The 22355-nt window shown below is 43.1% G+C and overlaps 3 protein-coding genes across 6 annotated transcripts; 2 read left to right on the forward strand and 1 right to left on the reverse strand.

Moving 5' to 3' along the window:
- The first annotated feature begins 399 nt into the window (after window positions 1-399).
- On the forward strand, window positions 400-6387 carry prss23 (serine protease 23). Of its 3 annotated transcripts, none has more exons than XM_064326295.1 (2): window positions 400-748; window positions 4036-6387. In XM_064326295.1, exon 2 carries the CDS (start codon window positions 4054-4056, stop codon window positions 5242-5244), a length of 1191 nt encoding a protein of 396 aa, XP_064182365.1. In that variant the 5' UTR covers window positions 400-748; window positions 4036-4053; the 3' UTR covers window positions 5245-6387. The 3 variants fall into 3 exon arrangements, with proteins under 3 accessions (XP_064182365.1, XP_064182366.1, XP_064182367.1); XM_064326296.1 differs by lacking the exon at window positions 400-748 and adding an exon at window positions 787-1317; XM_064326297.1 differs by lacking the exon at window positions 400-748 and adding an exon at window positions 787-1214.
- Window positions 6388-7500: 1113 nt separating this feature from the next.
- Window positions 7501-11539, forward strand: vbp1 (von Hippel-Lindau binding protein 1). Its single transcript, XM_064326298.1, has 6 exons — window positions 7501-7658; window positions 8664-8788; window positions 9255-9321; window positions 9439-9537; window positions 10182-10320; window positions 10794-11539. The coding sequence occupies exons 1-6, from the start codon at window positions 7578-7580 to the stop codon at window positions 10868-10870; spliced, it is 588 nt and encodes a 195-aa protein (XP_064182368.1). The 5' UTR covers window positions 7501-7577; the 3' UTR covers window positions 10871-11539.
- A 3429-nt stretch (window positions 11540-14968) lies between these two features.
- On the reverse strand, window positions 14969-21962 carry rab39bb (RAB39B, member RAS oncogene family b). 2 transcript variants are annotated; one of them, XM_064326299.1, is made up of 3 exons: window positions 21513-21962; window positions 19916-20142; window positions 14969-16606 (listed from the first exon to the last, which is right to left on the reverse strand). In XM_064326299.1, exons 2-3 carry the CDS (start codon window positions 20128-20130, stop codon window positions 16180-16182), a joined length of 642 nt encoding a protein of 213 aa, XP_064182369.1. In that variant the 5' UTR covers window positions 20131-20142; window positions 21513-21962; the 3' UTR covers window positions 14969-16179. The 2 variants fall into 2 exon arrangements, with proteins under 2 accessions (XP_064182369.1, XP_064182370.1); XM_064326300.1 differs by lacking the exon at window positions 21513-21962 and adding an exon at window positions 20857-21468.
- Between the last annotated feature and the right edge of the window lie 393 nt (window positions 21963-22355).

The raw sequence follows: 22355 nt of genomic DNA on the forward strand, positions 1-22355 counted from the left end.
CAATGGAATGACATTTTGGAATGCATAAACCTGGCTAAACCCCTAAACCATGAAATTCTCGGGATTATAGGAAAAACGTTATCATTTAATTATTTAAGGATTCCATTGCCTACAGCTAAACAGGGCTTGCTTGCCTTGCCGTTATAGTTGGCAGGTGGTATTTTGTAAGCCTCTAGAATAATTTTCTGGAGCAAAATTACGGTTTGGCCATTTCCTCAACAAATAAAAACACAATGCAAGCATGCCATGGCATAGCACCTATTCCCCGTGCGTTTTATAAGCACGTTCTACGTGGTTAAATCTTGGTTTCGGATGTGAACAAGCGGTGGCTTAACGTTCCGCGCTGTTGTCTGTGACCACAGACACTGCGTCTGGGCGCTAGGACCGCGAGGTAAAGTGCAATAACGCTACACTTAGAAAACAGCATCGGTAGTTTGAAGAAGCTTGAAAGTGCAGGGCTGCCTATGCCTCTCTCGCGGGACGAGCAGACTGACACACACGCACAGAAACGCGCCGGGACTTTAAGACTTACCTCGGTATCAGCTCGATTTGGCCCGACTCGGTTCGGATACGTGATTTAAAGTAGGGACTCGTTCTAAGTGGCCCGAGGGGAGGAATATACCTGCCATTCACAGATATGAGATGGGAGTTAGACAGAAAGACGGAGTAGCCTACCCGGCGTTTTTGGAGGGGAAGAAGACGTAATCTGGATTTAACTGGACGGTCCTTCTGTTTTATTGTCCCAGAGGTAAATGTAATTTGTTTTTTGTAAATGTCTTTTCTTGTATAATTAACCAACTTTTCACTTTCAGTAACTTTAGTCTCAACATAATCTTCACTAGGAACTGTGGCGCAAGTTCAATATCACAATAGGCTGCTCTGCGTATTACTACAGTCGCCTTCAAATCAGCAGAAACTGAAATCGCGGTTTACTCTGATAACGTGTGCAGTTGTGTTGAGTGACAGTGACGTATTTTAATCGGTATGGCCCTTTGGTACCCTTCAGATAAAAGAAAAGAATAAATGATCTTTTCAAACTTCAGTTGCGATTGCACCATGGTCCTGAGCCCATCAGCACGAACGAGAGAGCCAAGTAAACACAGTTTGTTGTTTTAGGGGACTTGATATGTGACAGTGTAACAGTCATTCACAGGGGAGAAGAGACAAAAGACCAAGCGGGGGTTCACTGGACAAAAGCGACGTCTGGGAAACAGGTTGTTCTCAAGGAATTCCTTAGTTTCTCAGATAATGGTTAGAGTTGCGTTTGGGAAAGACACTTTAGAGAACTGCATTAACGGAGGTAGCTTTGTATGACACGTGAGTCCTACGCCCTGTTAATGTTGTGATTTAGAGTTGATTTAGACACGGAAGTGTCGCATGTGTTCTCTGTATGTTCTGGAGATTTAGAGGAAGATCAGGGTGGGTTTTTTAAGGTGGTAAAAGATGTTGCAGAAATGCGGGAATGCAGTCTGTATTTGCAAGGTCTATAGAGAGACTCTGGAATATTCTGGGGACTGGAGGCATAAGCACACACTCAATCTGACTGCATACAGTTAAATTTTCAGTGTTAATTCAACTCTTATAAGATTGCATTTGGTCCCGCTCCAGAATGTGGGACCAAATGTTACCTGTTAAGAGTCAAATTAACACTAAACATTTTTCTGTGCATTGCACTTTAGTTCTCCATTTCAAGAAACACATGTAAGGGAGGGAAAACCTATTGTTTTCCACAGATACTTTTTAATGAAAGTGAGCTCCAAAAACAATGCCATGTAATAAAATATTTAATGTGCAACATTTCTGATTAATTTTGTTTAATCAATATCCATATTTTGTTCTTGCTTTGTCAAGTGCCATGGCCAGATCTTGACCATACTCCCAGTTGTAAGTGAATTATCTGTATCTTGGCTTTGTGCTTTGTGAAGCTTTGTTAGTAGTCCTTTACTTCTTATCCTCTTGTCATAAATGCCTTGTGCTTACAGGAAGACCTCTATAAATGAGGATAGGTCAGTCAACCATGTGACCAAACTTCAAGGTCATGTGGTGAAACTACTGAATCCTTTTTAATGGATCCTTCAGAAAGGATAACAAGTACTGAGGTCGGATATTATGGGATATCTTGTTCCTATGCCAGTCTTGTTGATGCATTGACTAAATTTGCACTGACAGGCCATCATCAGTTTTCCATGCAATGAACCAGTCTCTTTTGGCCCCAGATACATGTATAATGACTGGAATTTCCTTGTCTATACTGGATGTTTAGTGTGAGGGTCTTTGAAATCTTTAGGTTGATGTTTTAAGGTTTATTGAGGTAACAGCATATATACATATCCTGACTCTGTAAAATCATGACAATTTCTCCCTCCATTGGCCACATTTTGGAGTAGTTTTCAGAAAGAAAATGGACAGGGAGCAAAAGGCAAGTCTGGATGAAATTCATACAACACAGACTGAGCTTCCTCTCTAACTGTTGATGGTCTGAAAACAATGAAGGCTGCTTCATGTGTACATAAGAAAATCAGCTTTGCAGTTTTCCCCAACTTAAATACAATCACATACTCTGTGTGTAAAAACATGACTGCCCATTATGGAAAAAACTGCTCTGTGTACACTTATGCTCTTGACTCAGTTTCAATTCGGCTATGACCCTGTGTGTTTTCCTGAAAGTAATACAAACTACTAAATTTCCCTGTTTCAGATATGGATGAACAGTGCAGTGATTGTGCTGTTCTGGGTGGATCCATACAGAGGTGTAACCTTTGTCTCTGTGTGCGCAGTCATCTTTATCTTCTTGCCCTGACTTGTTGGATTTAGTTTTTTTTCTCCAGACACTCACTCTCTCGTTCTCCAGCGCAGCCTGAGGGTCCATATTCCTAAAGCTGATCACGTTTCCCTCGGTCTGTCCCAGCTGCCTGCATGCACAAACCACACATGCGCTAGTGCAGACACATGGAGTAGCCCATAAGACTGAAACACAGCAGGAGCCCCACCTTGCCCCAGAGCTTTAACTAAAAATATGAGTGAAGACATCCTTTTGGCCAAGCACATGCAGGTGCATACAGATGCACACACACACACACACACACACACACACATGCACGCACACACCAGAGCCTTTAGTCCCCCCAATTAATCAGCCCCATTTAGAGCGGATCTGCTGCAACTTGCTGCCAAACGCATTCAAGCTTACACCTCTTGCCCTTTTGTCGGCACATCCAAAAACTTGTCATTGACCACAAGCTTTTCCCACGGGGCATGTCCGAGGGCGACGAGCTCGACTCCCTTTCTGTGTGAAACGTTCTTATTAAGCCTTGTGAGCATCCTTAAGGCCTGCTGAAAACCTGCGGAGTGGGTGGGGGTGTTTGTGGAGAAGGGCACAATGGCTGCTTTGTAATCACGGGAGGGCATAATGGACGTGAAGTGAAGTGAAGACCTGCAAGGCAAATGTAAGATGGTGTCGCACGGTTTCATGGACTCGCAATCAGACTGGAGCAGAGGGGGATTGAAAATCCACCTGCCATATTCTGATTGCGTGCAGATGTTGGGCAGTAAAGCGTCCAGTATTTGCGAATGACTGGCTTCACACAGGCACCGGGGGAGCTGCAGTTGTTTTCGATGAATAAAACTAATCTTTTTTTAAACATCATTAATCAAAGTACATTTTTGCAGACTGCCTGGCTGCCCTACCTAATCTGTGTTGTAACTTGAGTCGGTTCATCTGTGTGTATGTGTGTGCATGGGTGCGTTTGTCTGTGTGTATGTCAATGTGTGTCTGGCATGTGTGTGCGTGTATGTGCGTATGCGTTTGTGGGTGTGTGTGTGTGTGTTTTGTCTGCCCCCACGTGGAGAAAGTGAGCTTTTTCACTGGAATACAGCAAAGAAATCATGATTTCCCCCCCCCTTTTTTCTCCTGGTCACTGTCATTGAGAATTTATATTTATTCATACGGAACTGTAAATGTTCTCTAGTGACACAATTTGAAAACTTCCAACAAGTATATATATGTTGATTATTCTTCTTCTGTCTTTGTTTTAGGTCACCGTCATCCCAACCATGTCAGCACACCTGAGAGCTGTGGGCACCTCTCCTCTCTCCTCCTGTCTCCTGCTCCTCCTGCTGCTCCTCCCCCTCGCCCTGTCGTTTCGGGCGCGACCACCCCACCAGCATCCGGGCCACCTGCCCTCTCTGGTGCCCCACGCCCCTCGCTCGCTTGCCCGCCCCCGCTTCAGTGCCCAGGCTCAGCTGGACTTCACCACCCACTGCAATTCCAGCTGCTACCACCGAGGGGAGCAAGAGCCCAGGCGAGAGCTGCTGGCTGACTGGCTGGCCTTCGAGACACTGTACGACAACGGCTCGCGCACCCTGACCACTGTGGACGTTGAGGACGGAGACGAGGAAGAAAGCGAGGGACTCATCATGGACGCGGTGCCGCGTTTGGCCAGAGGGAGGCGCTCCGCTCCCGCCATCGGGCGTGGGAAAAGGCGCAGGCGGCAGATCTATGGCGCCGATGGGCGTTTCAACATCCGCGGTGACAACTTCCTGCTCGACTACCCTTTCTCCACAGCGGTGCGCATCTCCACAGGCTGCACTGGGGTCCTGGTGTCTCCACGCCATGTCCTGACCGCCGCCCACTGCGTGCATGATGGGAAGGATTATGTCAAGGGTGCCCGCAAGCTGAGGGTGGGCTTCCTGACCCCACCCTCGGTCAACACTACCAAGCCCGGCCAGGCTCCACCGAAAAAGCCCCTGGTGCGCTGGGTGCGTGTCAGGAGGACCCGAGTCCCCAAGGGGTGGATCCAGGGCCCGCAGGACGTGAGCATGGATTTCGACTACGCCCTGCTGGAGCTGCGCTGGCCCCACCGCCGGCCCTTCATGCGCCTCTCGGTGGCGCCCTCCTCCGAGGACCTGGCGGGAAAGCGCATACACTTCTCCGGTTTCGACAGCGACCGGCCCGGCGAGCTGGTGTACCGCTTCTGCCCCGTGGAGGACGAGTCCAACGACCTGATCTACCAGCACTGCGACGCGCGGCCGGGGGCCAGCGGCTCGGGGGTCTACGGGCGCGTCTGGGACTCGGACCTCGAGCGCTGGGAGCGCAAGGTCATCGGCGTCTTCTCCGGGCACCAGTGGCTGGAGATCGACGGCGAGAACCGCGACTTCAACGTGGCCGTGCGGCTCACGCCGCTCAAGTTCGCCCAGATCTGCTACTGGCTACACGGGAACCGGGTGGACTGCAGCAAGGACTGAGAAAACATCTGGGGGCATGGGGGGGGAGGAAGAGTGGAGGGATTTTGTGGAGGAAAGGGGGCAGATTATTTCAGTTTAGAATTAACTCTCAAACTACTTCCTCTGAGTGCAGCGGAGCTTGAGAGAAATACAATCCTGAGCCGCTAAACATGGGGAAAACAGAAAGAATCTAAATCGGATTAAAAGCAGGAATGTTTGACCTTTGTATGGACTCGGTCTTTTCTGGATCAACCCCCTTTTGCTGTTTGGTACAGGCATCTCACTATGGATCTTGTTTGACTCCTTGAATGTGCGTTTTTTGTGTCTGTTTTACTTGCCTGACTCCTAACAGTTTGCTGGCAGGGTGGCATGTAGCTGTGCATTTATTTCAGACTAGTCTGCCGATGACATAATCACAGCAGCTTATAAAAGCACTTTCTCTTTGGCCAGCCTTACACTGCCTCTGTATTTCCATCACGTGAAACAAACCACTAGTAGTGGCGGGGAAACAGTCCTGTTTTTTTTCTCACCTTCATCAAGATGGACTCCCAACTGAACCTTTGGGATATGGTTGCATTATTTATAAGATGAAAAGCTAGTGTTAGTGTGAGATTTCCTGGTGACTGTGCCTGATGTTTCCGCTGTAACCACTACTTTGCAGAAGAGACAGCGCAGAGCTCAGCTGCTCAGGACATGGCTGCAGCTGCCTTTGCTTCTTCCTGACAGAACCAGTGTGCTTCAGTGCATTGAATTTAAAGGTGTAGGTGTGAAAGTCAGTTGTAAAAGAAATGTGGGAAGTGAAAGGCATGCATAAACATAAGCAAGAAAGATCATTTAGATTTTGGGACTGTGACTCAGTTCTCCTGTGCCCTTTGTGCGATTCACAGCCCGGTTATAACACCAGACTAATCCTTCTTTCACTCTTAGCACCAGAGCACAGCAGCACTTCATAATCTTACAAAGAAAAGTTGGAGGAAAAATGAAATAAGAGCAGGTTTGGCTGTTGTACATGACTTTTGGAAAAGACCTGATTCTGGCCTATCTAAGTGGGGTAGTGGTGGTGGATGGGTTGACTGATGCATCTCTATGTTGTTGCCAATACATTTTTATTTTTTTGGAAAATGCTTCTATCTATTTTAATAAACAAAAGATTGTCTATCCCAACTGTTGTGGTGTTACATCGAATGCATATTTATCTAATAGTCCATGTGTATGCCGTAGAAGCACAACATTATATATCCAGAAAATTTAAGACGTGTTGGATGTGATCTCTATCATATTTAATTCCAGAGTGTAGATGGGCATCATCACAGTGCATTATAAAATATTGGTTATCAGCTCTGCACTCACAATGAATTGCATTTGGAATTCTACAAATGTGCACATAGTCATTCACTATTCCTGATAGGTTCAGGTTTGGTTAGGTACTAGTAGTTTTTCCAATTCAGTATTTTGGGAGTTTTTCCAGAATAATGTGACAGAGAATTTTCATCGGATGGAGTGTATTTAAGAATGGAGAATCTATTCTCAAAGCAACTCCTGTCACATTCAACCCCCATAAATAAAAAAAATAAAGACGGCGACCACATCATATATGGGAATAATCTGTATAACAAAACTTTTCTATATGGCTTGTTTTCTTCTAAAAGTAAAACTGGTTTACAAACAAAAAACAAAACAAAATAAATAAATAAAACACCCATATTTCAACTGCTACAGAAAAAGTGCAAATCTGTATGCCTCCTGAGAAATGTTGCACAAGCACGACCATATGACATGTAAGCATGGAGAATGTTAGGATGTAGGCCAGGCACAAGTGAAGAGAAAAACTGGTCAAATAAATCTAATCTGTTCAAAGTGCTACACATTCTGTACCAACATAAAAAATTAAAGACCTTTAGATTTTTTGTTACATTTTTTGTCTAGCTTCATTTATTTAACGAAGTTATTTTCTACGTCACCGAACTCTCTCGTTTTCTATTTAATGTATAACCATTTAATCACATCCATTTTATATATTCAACAACAGTAACATATAGACACGAAGCGGATAACACCTGAATTGCAGGTACCAGGTACACATCGTTAATTGGGGCGACAGGTATGCCAGCAATACAGTGATGATTAAATAAGTACGAAGGAACCATCTTGATTTTAACAAACTGCCAAACAAGAAAAGCAGTATTTCAGTGATAGATAATACGTAACGGACCAGTCGAGGGACATTTGGCTCACTCCCCGTCAATGTTGATTTATGGAACGTATTCTCTAGAGAGGGGTGGGGAGAGAAAACGTACGTTCCATGCGCGTGACGCTCAACTTCTGCGTGAGGAGGGAGGGGTAATCTTTTCAAGATGGCGACGACCACGGAAAGTAGCGATGCCGGGGTTGCGAACAAGAAAAAACATCTCGGAATCCCTGAAGCAGTCTTTGTGGTGAGAAAACAAACGTTAAACTGTCACGTCTGCGCCTACTTTTTAGAATCTGTCGGGTTTCTGCATTGAAATTTAAGCAGAACAAAGCACTGTGTCTCGCTTTGTTTCGCGAGCCAGCCAGCCGCAACCATTAAACGTGCTAACGTTGGCTAGCTGGTTCTCCTTTTAAGGTAGTTTGAAGGCAGCTAACGTTAGCTGTCTGGCTAGCAAAGGTTTAATCTGACAACTACAAGCTAGTAGCGTTAGTGAATACATTGGAGGTCTGCACCAAAGAGAGAATCTCTGCATTTCAGACCATGTGTAGCTATCGAGCTAGCCTAGTGCCAACAATAGCTATATCGACCAGTATAAAGCTATACGATTAACGTTAACAATCCTCAGCTACGAATCCGTTAACTTTAATTTACTGGTCCGTTAAAAACATATTAGCTTTCCAACTGACACAATTCATCGGCAATATGTTTCCTTGAACGGTAAATGATAGATGGTTTGTTAACGTTTGTTAAGTTAAGCAGTAGTTGTTTAGCTATTTTGCTCTAGCTAAATGCATTACACTTGCAGTGTGTAATATTGTACGTTTATAACACTACAGTAGTAATCTGTTTCATAGAAACCGGACGTGTGTATGGACCATGTACAGTACAGTCAACGTAATAACTAATTATCGCTTTTTTCTAGACAATCGGCAAGTTTATTGAGCTACAACTTATTGACAGAAAATATTAACGACATAATATAAAGCTACATAGGTATTATCATGCAGCTGGTGGTCTTGTGTTGCGGAATCACTTCAACGTTAAATGCATGTCTTGCGTTAAGTGCGTTTAAGCGCAGCATTAAAAAGAAATTGGAGATTTCTTTCATCCAGACTATAAATTCCTCGGTCATTCGTGATTGGTGACTCGCCACTGCAGATGGAATTGTGTCTCGAAGTGCCGTCGCAGCTGTCTGTGTTGTTGAACTGTCTGGTTCTGTTCTGTCTCTGCCTCTGCGTGCCGGGTGCAGGAGGATGTGGACTCCTTCATGAAGCAGCCAGGCAATGACACGGCCGACGCGGTGCTGAGGAGGCTGGATGAGCAGTATCAGAAGTACAAGTACATGGAGCTCAACCTGGCCCAGAAGAAACTGAGGTATGGGGTGTGGCAGTGGTTCCCAAACTTTCGATGACTCGTTTAAATGGATAGTTCCCCCTAAAAATGAGGAGGCTATTAATTTCTTGAAAAAAGCCCTTTGACTCTACAGCTCTCAGCAGGATCTCATTGCAGATTTGATCAATAAAGTACAGTAAAGTAAGAAGAGCTATGGTTACGAATTCTCTTTTTAAAAACTAGACATATAAAAAAGTTATTCAGTTTGAGTGATTGAACTTTCAATGTCAACCCCATTCTGCGGAGAGCTTTAGTTGTTGAGAAATTTATTGAGTTAAAGATCCCGTTAAAATGTAGGCTGAAATGTTAAAATATGAAATTAATTGAAATAAAATGTTAAAGCAAATTCATATGAACTAATAAGAGTGCAGTCTTTTCCTGTACACTGTTGTAAGTTTATGGAGCAGAAGCAGGTATTAATAATTGTTCTCGCTTCGCTGTTTCTCAGGTTAAAAAGCCAAATTCCACAGATCAAGCAGACGTTAGAAATTTTAAGACACATGCAGAAGAAAAAGGTAAGCATGGGATTTACCTTCGTTCGTGTTTCCATTTTCTTTCAGTTTCATCCCTTGTGCGATGTTCTGTCAGTTTTTTATTGTGTTAGTGTTTCTACCTGTCCCTTCTTTTTCTAGGACACAACGGAGCCCATGGAGACACGCTTCCTGTTGGCTGATAATGTGCACTGCAAGGCCTTGGTACCGCCCACAGACAAAGTTTGCTTGTGGCTTGGGGTGAGTCTTAATCAAAACTCTTCCCAAATGGAAAAATCCATCAATGTCAGAAATCGCTTTCACTCACGGATTAGCAGGGTCTCTCTGTCTGCAGTTGTCTTGTGCAAGGATCAGCCATACAATCTAGGGATGTCAAATGCACATGGACAATTTTGGCCCTTTAAATGTGACAGCAACAAGTTGAAATGAACAGGTTCTACAAAGGGGGTGATGGGATTTGGAATCTGGAACTTCTAAGAGGACAGATATATGAAACTTGTACCTGGTTTTCCAGTATGCTTAAAAATTGGTCATGGGTGCATGCATACAGACACACACTCACACATGTACATTTACAGTACCATAATGAATATACCGTACATGGTCTATGCCATAGCTGTTTAACATGACCATGATGGTAAAATGGACTGAATTGTTGCATGCTGTATGTGGGTATGCTGAATTAACTTAAAGGAAAAACATTTCAATAGGCATTACCAACTGTTAGTTGGTAGTACAAGTTACATTCCATGTGCGTGATGCTCATGGGTGTGTTGAAGACCAGGCTTGACACAATGCTAGATACTGTAGACCGTAGGTAATTGATGAGCTGTGATGAGCTGATTGGGCCTGTTGTTGTCTGATGTATATATCCTCGTGCCCAGGCGAATGTAATGTTGGAGTACGACATCGATGAGGCGCAGTCTCTGCTGGAGAAGAACCTGGCCACTGCCTCTCGGAACCTCGACTCCTTGGAGGAGGACCTGAACTTCCTGAGGGACCAGTTCACCACCACTGAAGTCAGTATCCTTCCACCTGAGCACTGGGTGCAAATGAGCGAGGGCACTATTTGTGAATCAGCGGAGGAAGGTGTAACACGCAGATTTAACTGTCATCTTGTTACTGTTACTGCATCTGAAGGCAGGTTTTATTGTTCATAAGATGTATGGATGTGACAATGTGCAGTTGCTAGAGGGAGATGTAATGCAACTTTGTTGATTGATGTGAAAAGATACCACAGTGATGACTTCGGTACATGTTCAGTTTGGATTGTAATTGGACAAGATTAGCATGCGGAAAGGAGAATTCTGATCCGAGAACAGCTCTTCCCTTCCGAACTCAGAGGAATTAAATCACATTAACCAGGTAAGTAAAGGTAAACGTGCCGTCGCTCGGGAGGGGACTGCAGCCCCCTTCACGGTAAACCGTCATAATTAAAGACTTCTGTTTGGTGCAAAAGAAAAGAAAAACAGTCCTTAACACACGCTCCCCTCCAGACATGGCACGTGTCTACAACTGGGACGTCAAGAGAAGGAGCAAAGACAATCTCTCAAAAATTGCTGAGAAGTCTTAAAAGCGCAACTCCCACCATAACTCTCACCCTCCCCTTCCCCCTGCCCCCCCAAAAAAAGAAAAAAAACCATTGCATACTTTACCACCTGGTCTCTCCATTGTCATTTGAGTTATATATATATTTTTTAAGAAGCTTATTTTTCAGACCACAAAATTAACAAGTCTCAGTTTTTTTGTATTGTTTGTATTATTATTGGTTTTTGATGTTGGCAGATTACACTTAGGGGATGGTGATTACGTTTTTTTTAAAAGTCTGTTTATTTATATGCAGCAGCCTGAACCCTTACAGGTGCTTGGCACAGCTGGAGTCTGAGGACCAGGAAATGTCCGTGTGATGTTTCTGTGAGGTTCGGCCCGTGGCATCGGTGGTGCTAGCAGTGCAGCGGCTTTTCCGCGGGGCACCTTTTGATCCTACAACAGTCGGCAAGAGTTGCGCTGAACCTTATTTTTTAGTGGGCCAGACAGCGGCCCCAGATTTTTGTCACAAACACCCCCCCGCCCCTACCCCCCAGTCCCACGCCTCAGCTAACCCGTCCTCTGATGCATGTTTTCCCCTCTGTCTCTCTTTCGGTCTTGTGGTATTTATTTGTCACACTGTATAAATACTGGAAAAGAAGGATGAAAACTGGGGAAATGGCAAAAAAATTAAAAAGACAAATGTGATTTAAAATATGGTGCTTCATGTTTTGTGTGCGTGCGTGCTGTAATTTAACAAAGTATTAAAATCTGGGTTGCTAAGAATTGTTTTGAATAAAGATGTAGCTTCAGGGAAATTTCTGGTGACCCAACGAAAGCAAAAACCACGTTTACCTTCCCTTTTCGGTAAGTTCAACAATGCTTCATTTTATACCTGATTTCAATACAAGAGCGGACGGAGCGAGTGAAAGTTAATATGTCAGTCCCTGTACATTGTGGAACCAAACCCGTATGGAGGAAGCTGACTGGAAAGCGGGGTATTTCTGCTTCAGGGCATATATTCATAAAGGGTCTCAGAGTAGTCGTGCTGATGGAGGATCAGGCTCCCCCTATTCATATCCTAACCTTTTATTTTTATTTTTTTAAGACAAAACTGTTCCCAGATTTGCACTCCTCTGAGCTTTATGAATACGGGCCCAGATCTCCTTACATGTTCGTTTTCACTCAAAGCCAAAGGAGCGCTCCACACCAATTACCCACCTGGGGTTTCAAATTCTGCCTGTTTTCACCAGAGTGGGCGCCAGCTAATCTAGTCCTAGCCATTAAGTGACAGTGTTGAAGCTTACCCAGAGGCAGAAAGGCAGAGAGGTCGAATTCAAGCTTGAAAATCTCCAAAGTAAAAACCTTTGGAGAAGAACCGTGGCCCGTTTAGCACAGGTCTGAAATGACTGTGAAACAGTGTACCACTGACTGGGTCTACAAGGTGGTTTTAAAGAATACTTCATGGCTTAACCACTGACTACGTTTTCTGCTGTGCTTTCAGACACCACACTGTCTCAGCTATTTTATGTGAAAATTGTTGAATGATAGTTAAACTCATCTGTTTAGACCATCGGTATGCAAACCGGCTCCTGAAAGGCCCTGGTGTCTGTTTTCCCCCATTATAGTCAGCTCAGGTGAGATGACTGTAATTACCTGCTTGAGCTGATCAATCAAGCGCTGAGTAACAATGCAAAACCAGCAGACCCTGTGTTTCATGAAGATGAGGACTGCGAGTTCCTGGTTTAGACATTGACGAATTTCATGTTGCACCCCTAGTTTCTTTGTTCTAGCCAGGTTTAGCTTGTAATTATTCTTTGATTGACGCATGCTCTTTCTGTTCAGTGTACTTAGGGCACAGGCAGTGTGACATGGAGCTCACTTCCCCCTTGGGCTGCTGAGTTACTGTTGTGAATGCAGAACAGCATTTTTCTCTTGTTGCTCCGGTCAGTATTAACTTGTTTCAAGGGGCTCGATGGCTGGATGAGTTTTGTGTGGTTTGGGTAGTATGCACTCTTGCTTTCTGTCTGGTGCTGTGGCAATAGCAGTACACTGCATACCACTTAGAACTTGTAGACTTGTTGGCACTCCCTGTCCTTGTTGAGTCTGCTGTCCTTTAGTCATTATTAGTCTCTTATTCAAACCAGATCACCAACTTTTAAGACCACAGATGAATGAACAAAAATGAACCCACAACGAGAAAAGACTGCAGCCCCGTAAGTCTGGAAATTATTAATTGGTGTGTCAGACAATCTATTTTCAAACCTATTTGCATTTGTAGTAGTTTATTTTATTTGAATACATGGAGTGTGAGAGTAAGAACTGCCAGGGCAAGTCTAGCAGGCTATTGAAAATTTGCATTTTCAAACCAGTTCGTAGTAAACCTGTGGTCTTCCACATGTGAAAATACATTTCAAACGGCAAACTTGAATTTTTGCATAGACCAACTGTTTCAGTTAAGTTCAGATTGGAACGAGAATGCTGCAGCATCCATATCAATTCTGTCTTAGCATGTTATTTTGAATACCTCCGTACTTTGTCAGCACATTAAAATGCCTTTGACTTAAAAATTTGGGACACCTGCTATTTTGGGAGATTAAAAAAAAGCCATGACTATAAGAACTTAATAAATATTCAGTACATTGTTTTAGTTTTAACGAGGAAGAAAAAAAATTACAAGTCACATTTCATTATCTTTAGTACAATTCAGCTTTTGCTAGACAAGAGAGATCCATACCCATTTTAAAATGGCTACATGACATCGTACAGCTCGGATTTGGAAAATTTCAGTCCAGCACCTACATGTTGAAGAAAACTGGCAGAGAGAAACATAGAGCATGTGGAATAGTAAGAGAAGCCAATGTTTTTTTGAATGTTCTTTGATTTTTTGTTTAACATTTCCTTTACCACTGTGGAAAACAAAAGATGCTTAGCCAGTGTTGTACAATGGGGTGGGTTCTCATTGGTCGATCTCAGTGAGGCTGGGTTTGGAAGGAAGAACACAAACAGCCATTTTTTGTTCAAGTAAGGGCACTCCTTCTGCCTTGGTCATTTTTCAGGTGATCTTAAGTAGGGACCTGCCATAGAGTCCCTAATTTTGCCTCATAGTGGTCCATTGATTTAGTATGTCACTGCTCCGATGCTTATGTGAGTCCAGTCGTCTACAGTGTTGATGAGCAGATTGAAACACAAGGATGATTCAACTGTAGTGGGTTACTGCCTGATTCAGACAGATATGGCCAGCTGTCTTGCCTCCCTGGCGTGAGTACATGGATGTTACTGAACCTAACCACTCAAGAAAAGCAAAGATAAATGTTTATTGTTTAACCCCCAAGCATTAACCATTTATAATTTCTCTTTCCTGAATCTGACACCTCAAGCATGAATCTAACCTGTGACCCAATCCATTCGACAGCTGCTATTGGTGCAGGTAGTGAATTTGCCGTTATCTTTGGAAAGGCAAAGCAGTTGTGTTGACACGTGTTACAGTGGATGGGTTTCCTGTCTCCATGTAAAAGTGGAGGTCATGCTGAAAGTCAGGGGAGGGCAGATTAGCGTGAATGCCAATGGTAGCGAGTGACACGCTGCTGCAGACTGAACATATGCACACCGAAGGTACTTGCACAGACAGCCTGCATGCGGTCACTGCTTCTCCCAGCCCTCACAGCAGTGTGAAATTAGCTGTGGAGCGTTTGGAATCCAGGCTGGTACGAGTCTTCGAAAGGCCTCACGCGGGCTAGAACTGACGAGCTCTGGTGTACGTAAGAGAGACCGGTGCGTGGGAGGAAGTGTTGGGGATCAGCACCGTTAAGAGGCCAGAATGACTGTGGGCTGTACCTGCTGTAGAGTCACACCTGCTGTGCGTCAGACAGACAGTGAGTGTACGCTGGAGAGGCATGTCACGATGGAAGAAACAGGACATGGCAGGGTTGAGCAATAAAGGATTTTCTGTCTGTCAGTAGTGTTTATGAAAAAGGGACACTTCAAATGTAACGCCGGACCAGCATCCACCACGGAATTTAAAAATCTGAAGATGTCACATTATTGTGGGATCAGATCTAAAGTCAAAAGAATGAAAGCTAAGTGCAGGAATTTAATGTAGTCCAGTATAGTTTCAGTAAAAAAAGAGAAAAAAGTCCAGTGGAACAATTCAATGCTATTTAATAGTGCCTTTTTTAGTTGTTCGGTTCTGTTAGTGATGAATGAGTTGCTGACACATTGAAGGGACCCACTGCCAACTGCAATGACGGTCCCTAAAGACACATCCTCAGTTTGGACACTCTGTGCCTTAAGCAAAATCACATGTTTAAGAAAGCCACATACTATTATTTACCCCATAATAGTTTACGTTCTTCACTGCAAATTATCTGTGATAAACTGCATCTCCAAAAGAGCTAGAGGAAAACATGATATATACCCAAAATTGTGTTGTTAAAAGTAATTCACTCATTTAATTCAACCTATGTAATATGCTTAAGGTGTGAGATTTTGGACAACTATTTGAATGAATTGTAGCAACACGGTAACATACTTGATATTTTGTATTCATGCACCAATCCCATAAAGTTATTGTCAAATTGTATTGTTTGAGGTCTGGTTGTACGTTTCCACTGAAAATAATGTGCATGAATATCTGCGTGTTGTTCTCTCTGCCTTGGATAGGTGGCAAAAGTGTTTTGAGTGTGCAATATTGAAGGTGCCCCATGGAATTCTGGAAGGTATACCGTTTCACATTGCATTCTTCCATTGCTCTGTCCCGCTAGTACTTCCATGGTTCTGTTGATGGGACGCCGTTAATGCCAGATAATCGGGGGTCAGTGTTTTCACCCAGACTGTGAGGCACTTAGCCCAGTCTCAGCCCCGGACGACCCCCCCAACACCAAGGAGAGAGGAGGTGGCCCTGCAGGTTTATGATCAGCGCCAATGTCCATGTGGCGCACCCCCCCTCCCCCCATGGACCCAGACTGGGGGCTCTGTCCAAAAACGCCCAGCAGCAGAACTGCCCCCTCTCTGACTCCAGTCACATTGTTCAGGTCTACGTTTTGTACTGTCTCAGGGCAGACCACACCTTATTGGGTGAAAGGAGGCAAGGGAAAGAAGAAAATGGCGGTGAGGGTTCAGAATTACCAATGTTCTTTGAATAGAGGGGGGAAAAATGCCCAAACAGACTGGACAGCGGCAGATTGGAGGGGTGGGGTGGCCAGCAGAGGAGAACAAAGATTGGGTTAAAGTCGATGTAGTGGGCAGAATTCAGGGTGCGAGGCGATGGAATTGAGCAGGGGGGCTAACAGGGCAGGGTTGGCGGCAGGTGTGGAAAGAGAGGTGGCAGGGCGGGGCTGTGATTTTGGGCACCGATCAGCAGAGGCACCGGCGGTCGCTCTTGGTGACCTCCTCGGAGGAGTGCACCACGTTGGGCACGAATCCGCTCTTCACCCCCTCCCAGCCCTCCTGGATGGTGATGTCCCCGCGCTTGACCAGCTCGAAGATGTCCCGCGTCAGGTCCGTGAAGGCCTTCTCCACGTTGATGGCGTCGCGGGCCGAGGTCTCCACGTAGCGCAGGCCGTAGGCCCCCGCCAGCTTCTCCGCCTCCTGCCGGCTCACCTGCCGCTGGGCCTCCAGGTCGCACTTGTGGCCCACCAGCAGGAAGACGATGCTGTGTGGCTGCACGTGGCTGCGCGCCTCCTCCAGCCACTCGTGAACGTTCTGGAAGGAGCGGCGGTTGGTGATGTCGAACAGCAGCAGGCCGCCGACGGAGTTACGGTAGTAGGCCCTGGTGATGGACCTGAGAGGCGGAGGATAGGAGAGGAGAGGAAGGACGGAAAGGGAAAGGGAAAGGAAACGGTGAGAGGGAGGTAGATGAGAGTAAGATGGAGGAAAGAGGGAGGAGGTGAAGGTAAATTAAAATAAAAGGGGGGGGGGGGTGGTCAGAAAGTGATGTGGAAAGGAGAAAGGTTAAGGAGAAGATGAGGCAGGGTGGTTTAATGTGGCCATGGGGAAATCACACATAGATGCAGAGGTAATGTGAGGGAGGGGTTTTAATAACAATGGTAGTCTCTGTCTTCCTACCATTGTTATTAAAACCACAAAAAAGTAAATGTTCATACTGTCTGTGGATCACTGGAGGATATTCAATCAGAGACTGCCTTGTGTATGACCAGCCTTTTTAACTCCTCTAGATTGTGTCCCACTGCTTTCGGCTGAGTGCAAGCAGACATCAGGATGCTTTAGAACCGAGGCCCCCAATTTCACAGACAGGTACAGCTGCAAGGAGATATCTGCCAGTTGGACATGTGTCTTGGGGAAAAGTTTCTGAGGACGGAGGATGGAGCTTTGTAAAATGGTATTGATGTAAATTTATTCCGAGAAATATACCCAGAGGGTGTGTTCTTTGTAACTAGTTCCTTCACAATTTGTACAAATTTCCTCAACATTAATAGGGACAGAATACATTTTAGATTTGGCCATGTGTGTTGAACATGGTGACAGTAGGTTTGTCAAATTTGTCATTGTGTTTGCATATCATTATGGAAGCATATGTCTACCAACTCAACCAACAACTTGGCTGAAATCCTTAGTAGGGTCTTAACCTTTTTTATTTTTAATTTTTATTTTTACCAGAACTGGACTAATAGAATATAGTAAAAATGAATGTGGGCTGCTGCAGACTGGCTGGATTTGCATTTAACCTCAAGATTTAATTAAACCTGTTTTAATTCTGTTTTAAATGACCAAATTACTTTTTCATTTCCATAATTTTATTGTGAATACCCAGGTTAGGTTCCTTCTCTGGTTTCAGCTATATTGAAAATAAATGAGTAAGCATAAACAAGCATTACCAAAATAAATATAAGGGCACAAAAAATGGAACTCCTGGTAATAATGTGCATATTCTTTACCAGGGATTTTATGTAGAATATAGTTAATGATGGATAAAAATAGACTGTATAGAAAAAGGCGATGATAAAAAAATAAAAAATCTTATTGTGATACAAGCTAAGAATGGTACAGAGATTCCATCTGTGAAAACCCAGCTTAAATGTGTGAAAAAATACAAGTCTGTTTTTCAACCACAGATAACAAGTGTGAACTGTGTGTTAGAAAAAAGCCCTGCCACACTCTCTCCTCTCACATTGAATAAGAGGAAAGCCACAAACTAACCTTAGGGTCATTACTGCAAAGCAGCTGAGAATATTTTCAAATTTGTGTAGTGTTGAAGTGTACATTTGAATGACTTTTTTTCAGTTGTAAAAGCATTTTTTCTTACTGTGCAGAATTAACTGCCAAGACGTTAACCTTACTAATATGATTCATTTCAAAATGGGAATTTTACAGTATTATACAGTAATATCTGTCCTCCATCTTGTGACATTTCTGCTTAGTGTGGGTTCTTTATCCAGACTCTGAGAAAGGTCTCTTTTTTCCTCAATATTCTGAAATTTGCCAAATTTCTTTGTGTTTATTTTCAGAATCACACAATTCTTATGAATGCTGCATGTACTTTATGGTGAGATGTTGCACATAATAATTAGTACATACTTGCAAGTGCACATTTCTCATTTGAATTTTAAATCAACGAGCTGTTCAAAATTGAAATTGCATTCATTTGCAGAACAGTTGTTTGTCTTCATGTTCAGAGAAAAAGGAATGCATTATTATTAAACATTAGTTATTTCAGTTGAAGTCATACAAATTGCTGCCAAGTTTGATTTTGAATTTTTATTTATGTTGGGAATGACAGAAATCTGTCTGTCAGTTTGTTAAACAATCTCTGTGCTGGGGTTTTTGTACCTCACCTTTCTAAGGTGCTGATTTAGTCCATGTCCTATTTAATATGGAAGCTAGAACCATACTTATATGTGCACCTTTTTATGATCACTCGTTGTTAGGATTTAAAATGTAAATATGAAATTAATCAAACTGATTTACTTGGGGCACTATAATTCATTAAAAAATATTTTATTTACTTAAGTCACAAATGTAAAATTGTGTGCTCATACGTGTTTGATGATTTTATGCCCCACCCATAGTGCAGGGGTATGCAATTCTGTTCTTGGCCTGGTTTTTACTCCATCCAGAACCATAACTACATAAACTTAAGTATTAATCAATCACTGTACTTTCAAGCTCAGATGGAAAAACCACAATCTTCTCTGGCATTCCAGAACCATGGGTGCCTGCCTCTGGACAGCGAGTATGACTGATGAATATATAGGTAGCTTAACCTGGCAGCTCAGGTATAGACAGGAGCAACCCACTTGGGAAGATAGCGTTTCATTTAAATGCTGGTTGTCCAGACATTATTAGGACTGATGAAATACAAAGGTACTAAAATGAGGTACTTTAGGATTCTCGAGGTTCTCTTTTTATGTTTTTGTTGCAAGTATCTACATACATGTTGAGTTGAATTTTATGCAAGTCAACAATGACTTGTCATGCTATTGCTGCTGTTGTTTTTTTCTTATAACATAAAGAGTTCCACAATTTCAATTTAAAGGTCATGTTCTCTAAACCCTCGGTCATAGTCCATGATTAAAAGCGCAAGGAAATCTAAATTAAGAAATAAGCTTGTCAGATCCAGTCACATAATTAATGGTGTGTACACAAACAAACTAACAAAAACCGCAAAGCTGACATGTACTCGAGGATGAGCGTTGCTTCCTCGATGCTCCTAGTATGAACCCGTCTCAGTTTCAGCTCTGTTGCGAGTGTGTAGCCTACCCCGCACTATCCACCCTCCTAGTCCGCCCATTGCCGTGTGACATCAGCTGTTTACCCACACGCGCACATATGGCAGATGCATCGAGAGCTTTCATTTTGACAGTGCAGTAAAGTTTCCTAACAATATTAGATTACAGTTTCTGGATTTACTCCAGCACTTCGTGTATTTTAAATCTAAGTCCCAAAAACGTTAGGCTATTTATTTGTTTGAATAGCTGATCTAAACAAAATATCAATTTTAAGTACAAATATGCTATTTTGTTTGTTTATTTAAGTGTGTTTATTCTTTAGAAACACATTTCATTTTAAAAATGGCCGCACCAAGTCATTGCGTTCACACTGATAGCTGTGTTACAAATGTTACGTCATTTACCTGAATCTCTCCTGTCCAGCTGTGTCCCAAATCTGAAGTTTGATGCGTTTCCCTGGCTCTATCTCCACCAGGCGTGAAAAGAAATCCACCCCTACTGTGGGATCAGACACCTGGGCGAAGCGTCCCTCCGTGAATCGCCGAATCAAGCATGACTTTCCCACTGTCGAGTCGCCGATGACAATCAATCGAAACTGGTACAGCCATATTGCTTCCATGTCTCCCCCGGTCTGTGAAAGAGACACACACGACGTGTAGACCACAACAGTGATTTCCGGAGTAAGGCTAGACCAGGCTACAAACCCTGATCACCCCCACCCCACCATTCCTTCCTGGGAGAGCGGTGTCTCAGAATTTAAAAGAGGTCTGAATGGTAGAGAGAACACCGCTACTCTTTGTGCTGTTTGCCGTCACGTTCCACCCAGCAAGCTGCATTACAAGAGAAAGTATCTTCGGCGATTTAAATGGTTTCTACCATTAAGCTACCACCTTTCATTCCATGCGCGTTGTCTCTCTACAACTGTAAGACAGAAAAATGATAAACGCAAGTAGTCTACATTATATTATAGTCTGTATGCTTTGAAAACACCTTAAACGGCTTTTTCCATAAAGGAGATAGCCCAATTAAATGCAGCCTACACAAACACTCGAATTCACATTGGCGCTACAGATCATATAGGCCAACCCCAAATATTAATTTGACTAAGCCATAGCGACGATGTGAACAAAATATACTCCGTTATGCTATAGATCATATGTTAAAATCGCAGAGGAATATGCTACAATCCAAACTGTTATATGTCTTAATTTTGCACTCGTCATGAATAATGACAACAACACTGCTGAAGCTACAAATAGGGGGATTTCTCGCACGGGTCATTAAATAAACATTGCCATTATTTTTTCAATAACTTCCGATTCATGCTTAGGCCAAGGTTGTTTACCAGAGCTGTGTTTGCGTTCACTCCAGCAACCGTTGTCTCCCATGGTATAGGCTTGTGACAACTACCGCCCCTCTCTTTCGCCAGCGAGAATAATACAGTAGGCTTCGCTATGCAAACACTGCCGTATTCAACTCCCTATTGAATACTTTAGCTCTATTGTCTCATACCGGACATAACTGGGTAGCTAAAGACAGGCGGGTGCCGATACTGTACATAGCTTAAACCCAAAGCCTTTGAAGACTCGCTAATAATGATAACATTTTATTTTCTTAAATAAAAAAATAAAAAAGCTGGCTTTCGAAAACGCCAAGGTCAGTTGGCCTCCATTTTGCACATATCGGAAGAACCCAGATCATTTCACGAGAGCAGTTGTTTACATATGGAAAATGATAAATATCTAGGCTCTCTTTTTCCATTATTGTATAGCCTACTTCTGACAACACTCGAATAAACTACCCCTCTGGCCCATTCAAGGCGATAAGGAACTTTAAAAAACCTAACGCTAAATCATGTTTTCAGACAGTTATAAATGTATAGTCATTCAACTCACAAATTATTCTTAAACAATAAATATTCACGAAATTCAGAGAACGATTTAACCGAAGCAGTTGGATTAAACTACGAAAACATGAATAAGGATAGAAATTTGTGCTTACGGTATTCGGTTGTGCTTCTCAGAGGATGGGTACAGCTAACTCCATGGTGCTAAAGATAGACTATGGTATTTCCGTTTGAAAATTCACACCAGAATAATGACAATAGGCAAAACATAAGCTTACTCAAATACTGTTTTTCCAGGAGGTGAAATCCAGCAACTATCGGGAAAACTTGGTTTAAAATAACAATAAACAAGGAGGAGCAAATTACACCGCCTTCCTGATGAATTCCGGTTTATTGAAAACGAAATGATTTAGGCAAGGATATTGTTCGTTGCAATTCTGTAATGTCGATGCGAAATATTTTATAAATATTCTATATATTGAGTTCTAATGTTAACATTTAATGCCTTTTTCCATGTCCTTTTAAGTTCATGTTTTAAGAATGGAGAAATGTTTAAAAAATTGCTGATGAAATGGCAGCAACATCATCAGCATCATATAGCCTGACTCATCCCGCATCAGTACCATCGCCGTAAATACCTTAATAGAAGCGCCAAGTATCTTTTCTTATAACTACAGGCACCACCACTTGTTTGGCTGTCGCTACCGTAATGATTGTTGTAAACAATTTATAAAATTCAGAACGGCAATGCGGTCCTCTGATCCGCATCGACAGTAACAACAAAAACAACTGAGAGGTTGTTTGGGAACATCTGAGTTTTATGTCAGTGTAGTTTCTAAGCGTTTCTATCACTTTAGTGGAAGCGTGATTAATAAACATGACATTGTTTGGTTGATTGCTGCAATAACATGGAACAAAATGGCAATACATTTAGCAAACACTCTTATCCAGAAAAAGTTACGAAACTTTCGGCATTTTCTAGACTGTATCCGTTTTAC

Source organism: Anguilla rostrata, chromosome 3 (assembly GCF_018555375.3).
Source record: "Anguilla rostrata isolate EN2019 chromosome 3, ASM1855537v3, whole genome shotgun sequence".
NCBI classification, from domain to species: Eukaryota; Metazoa; Chordata; class Actinopteri; order Anguilliformes; family Anguillidae; genus Anguilla; species Anguilla rostrata.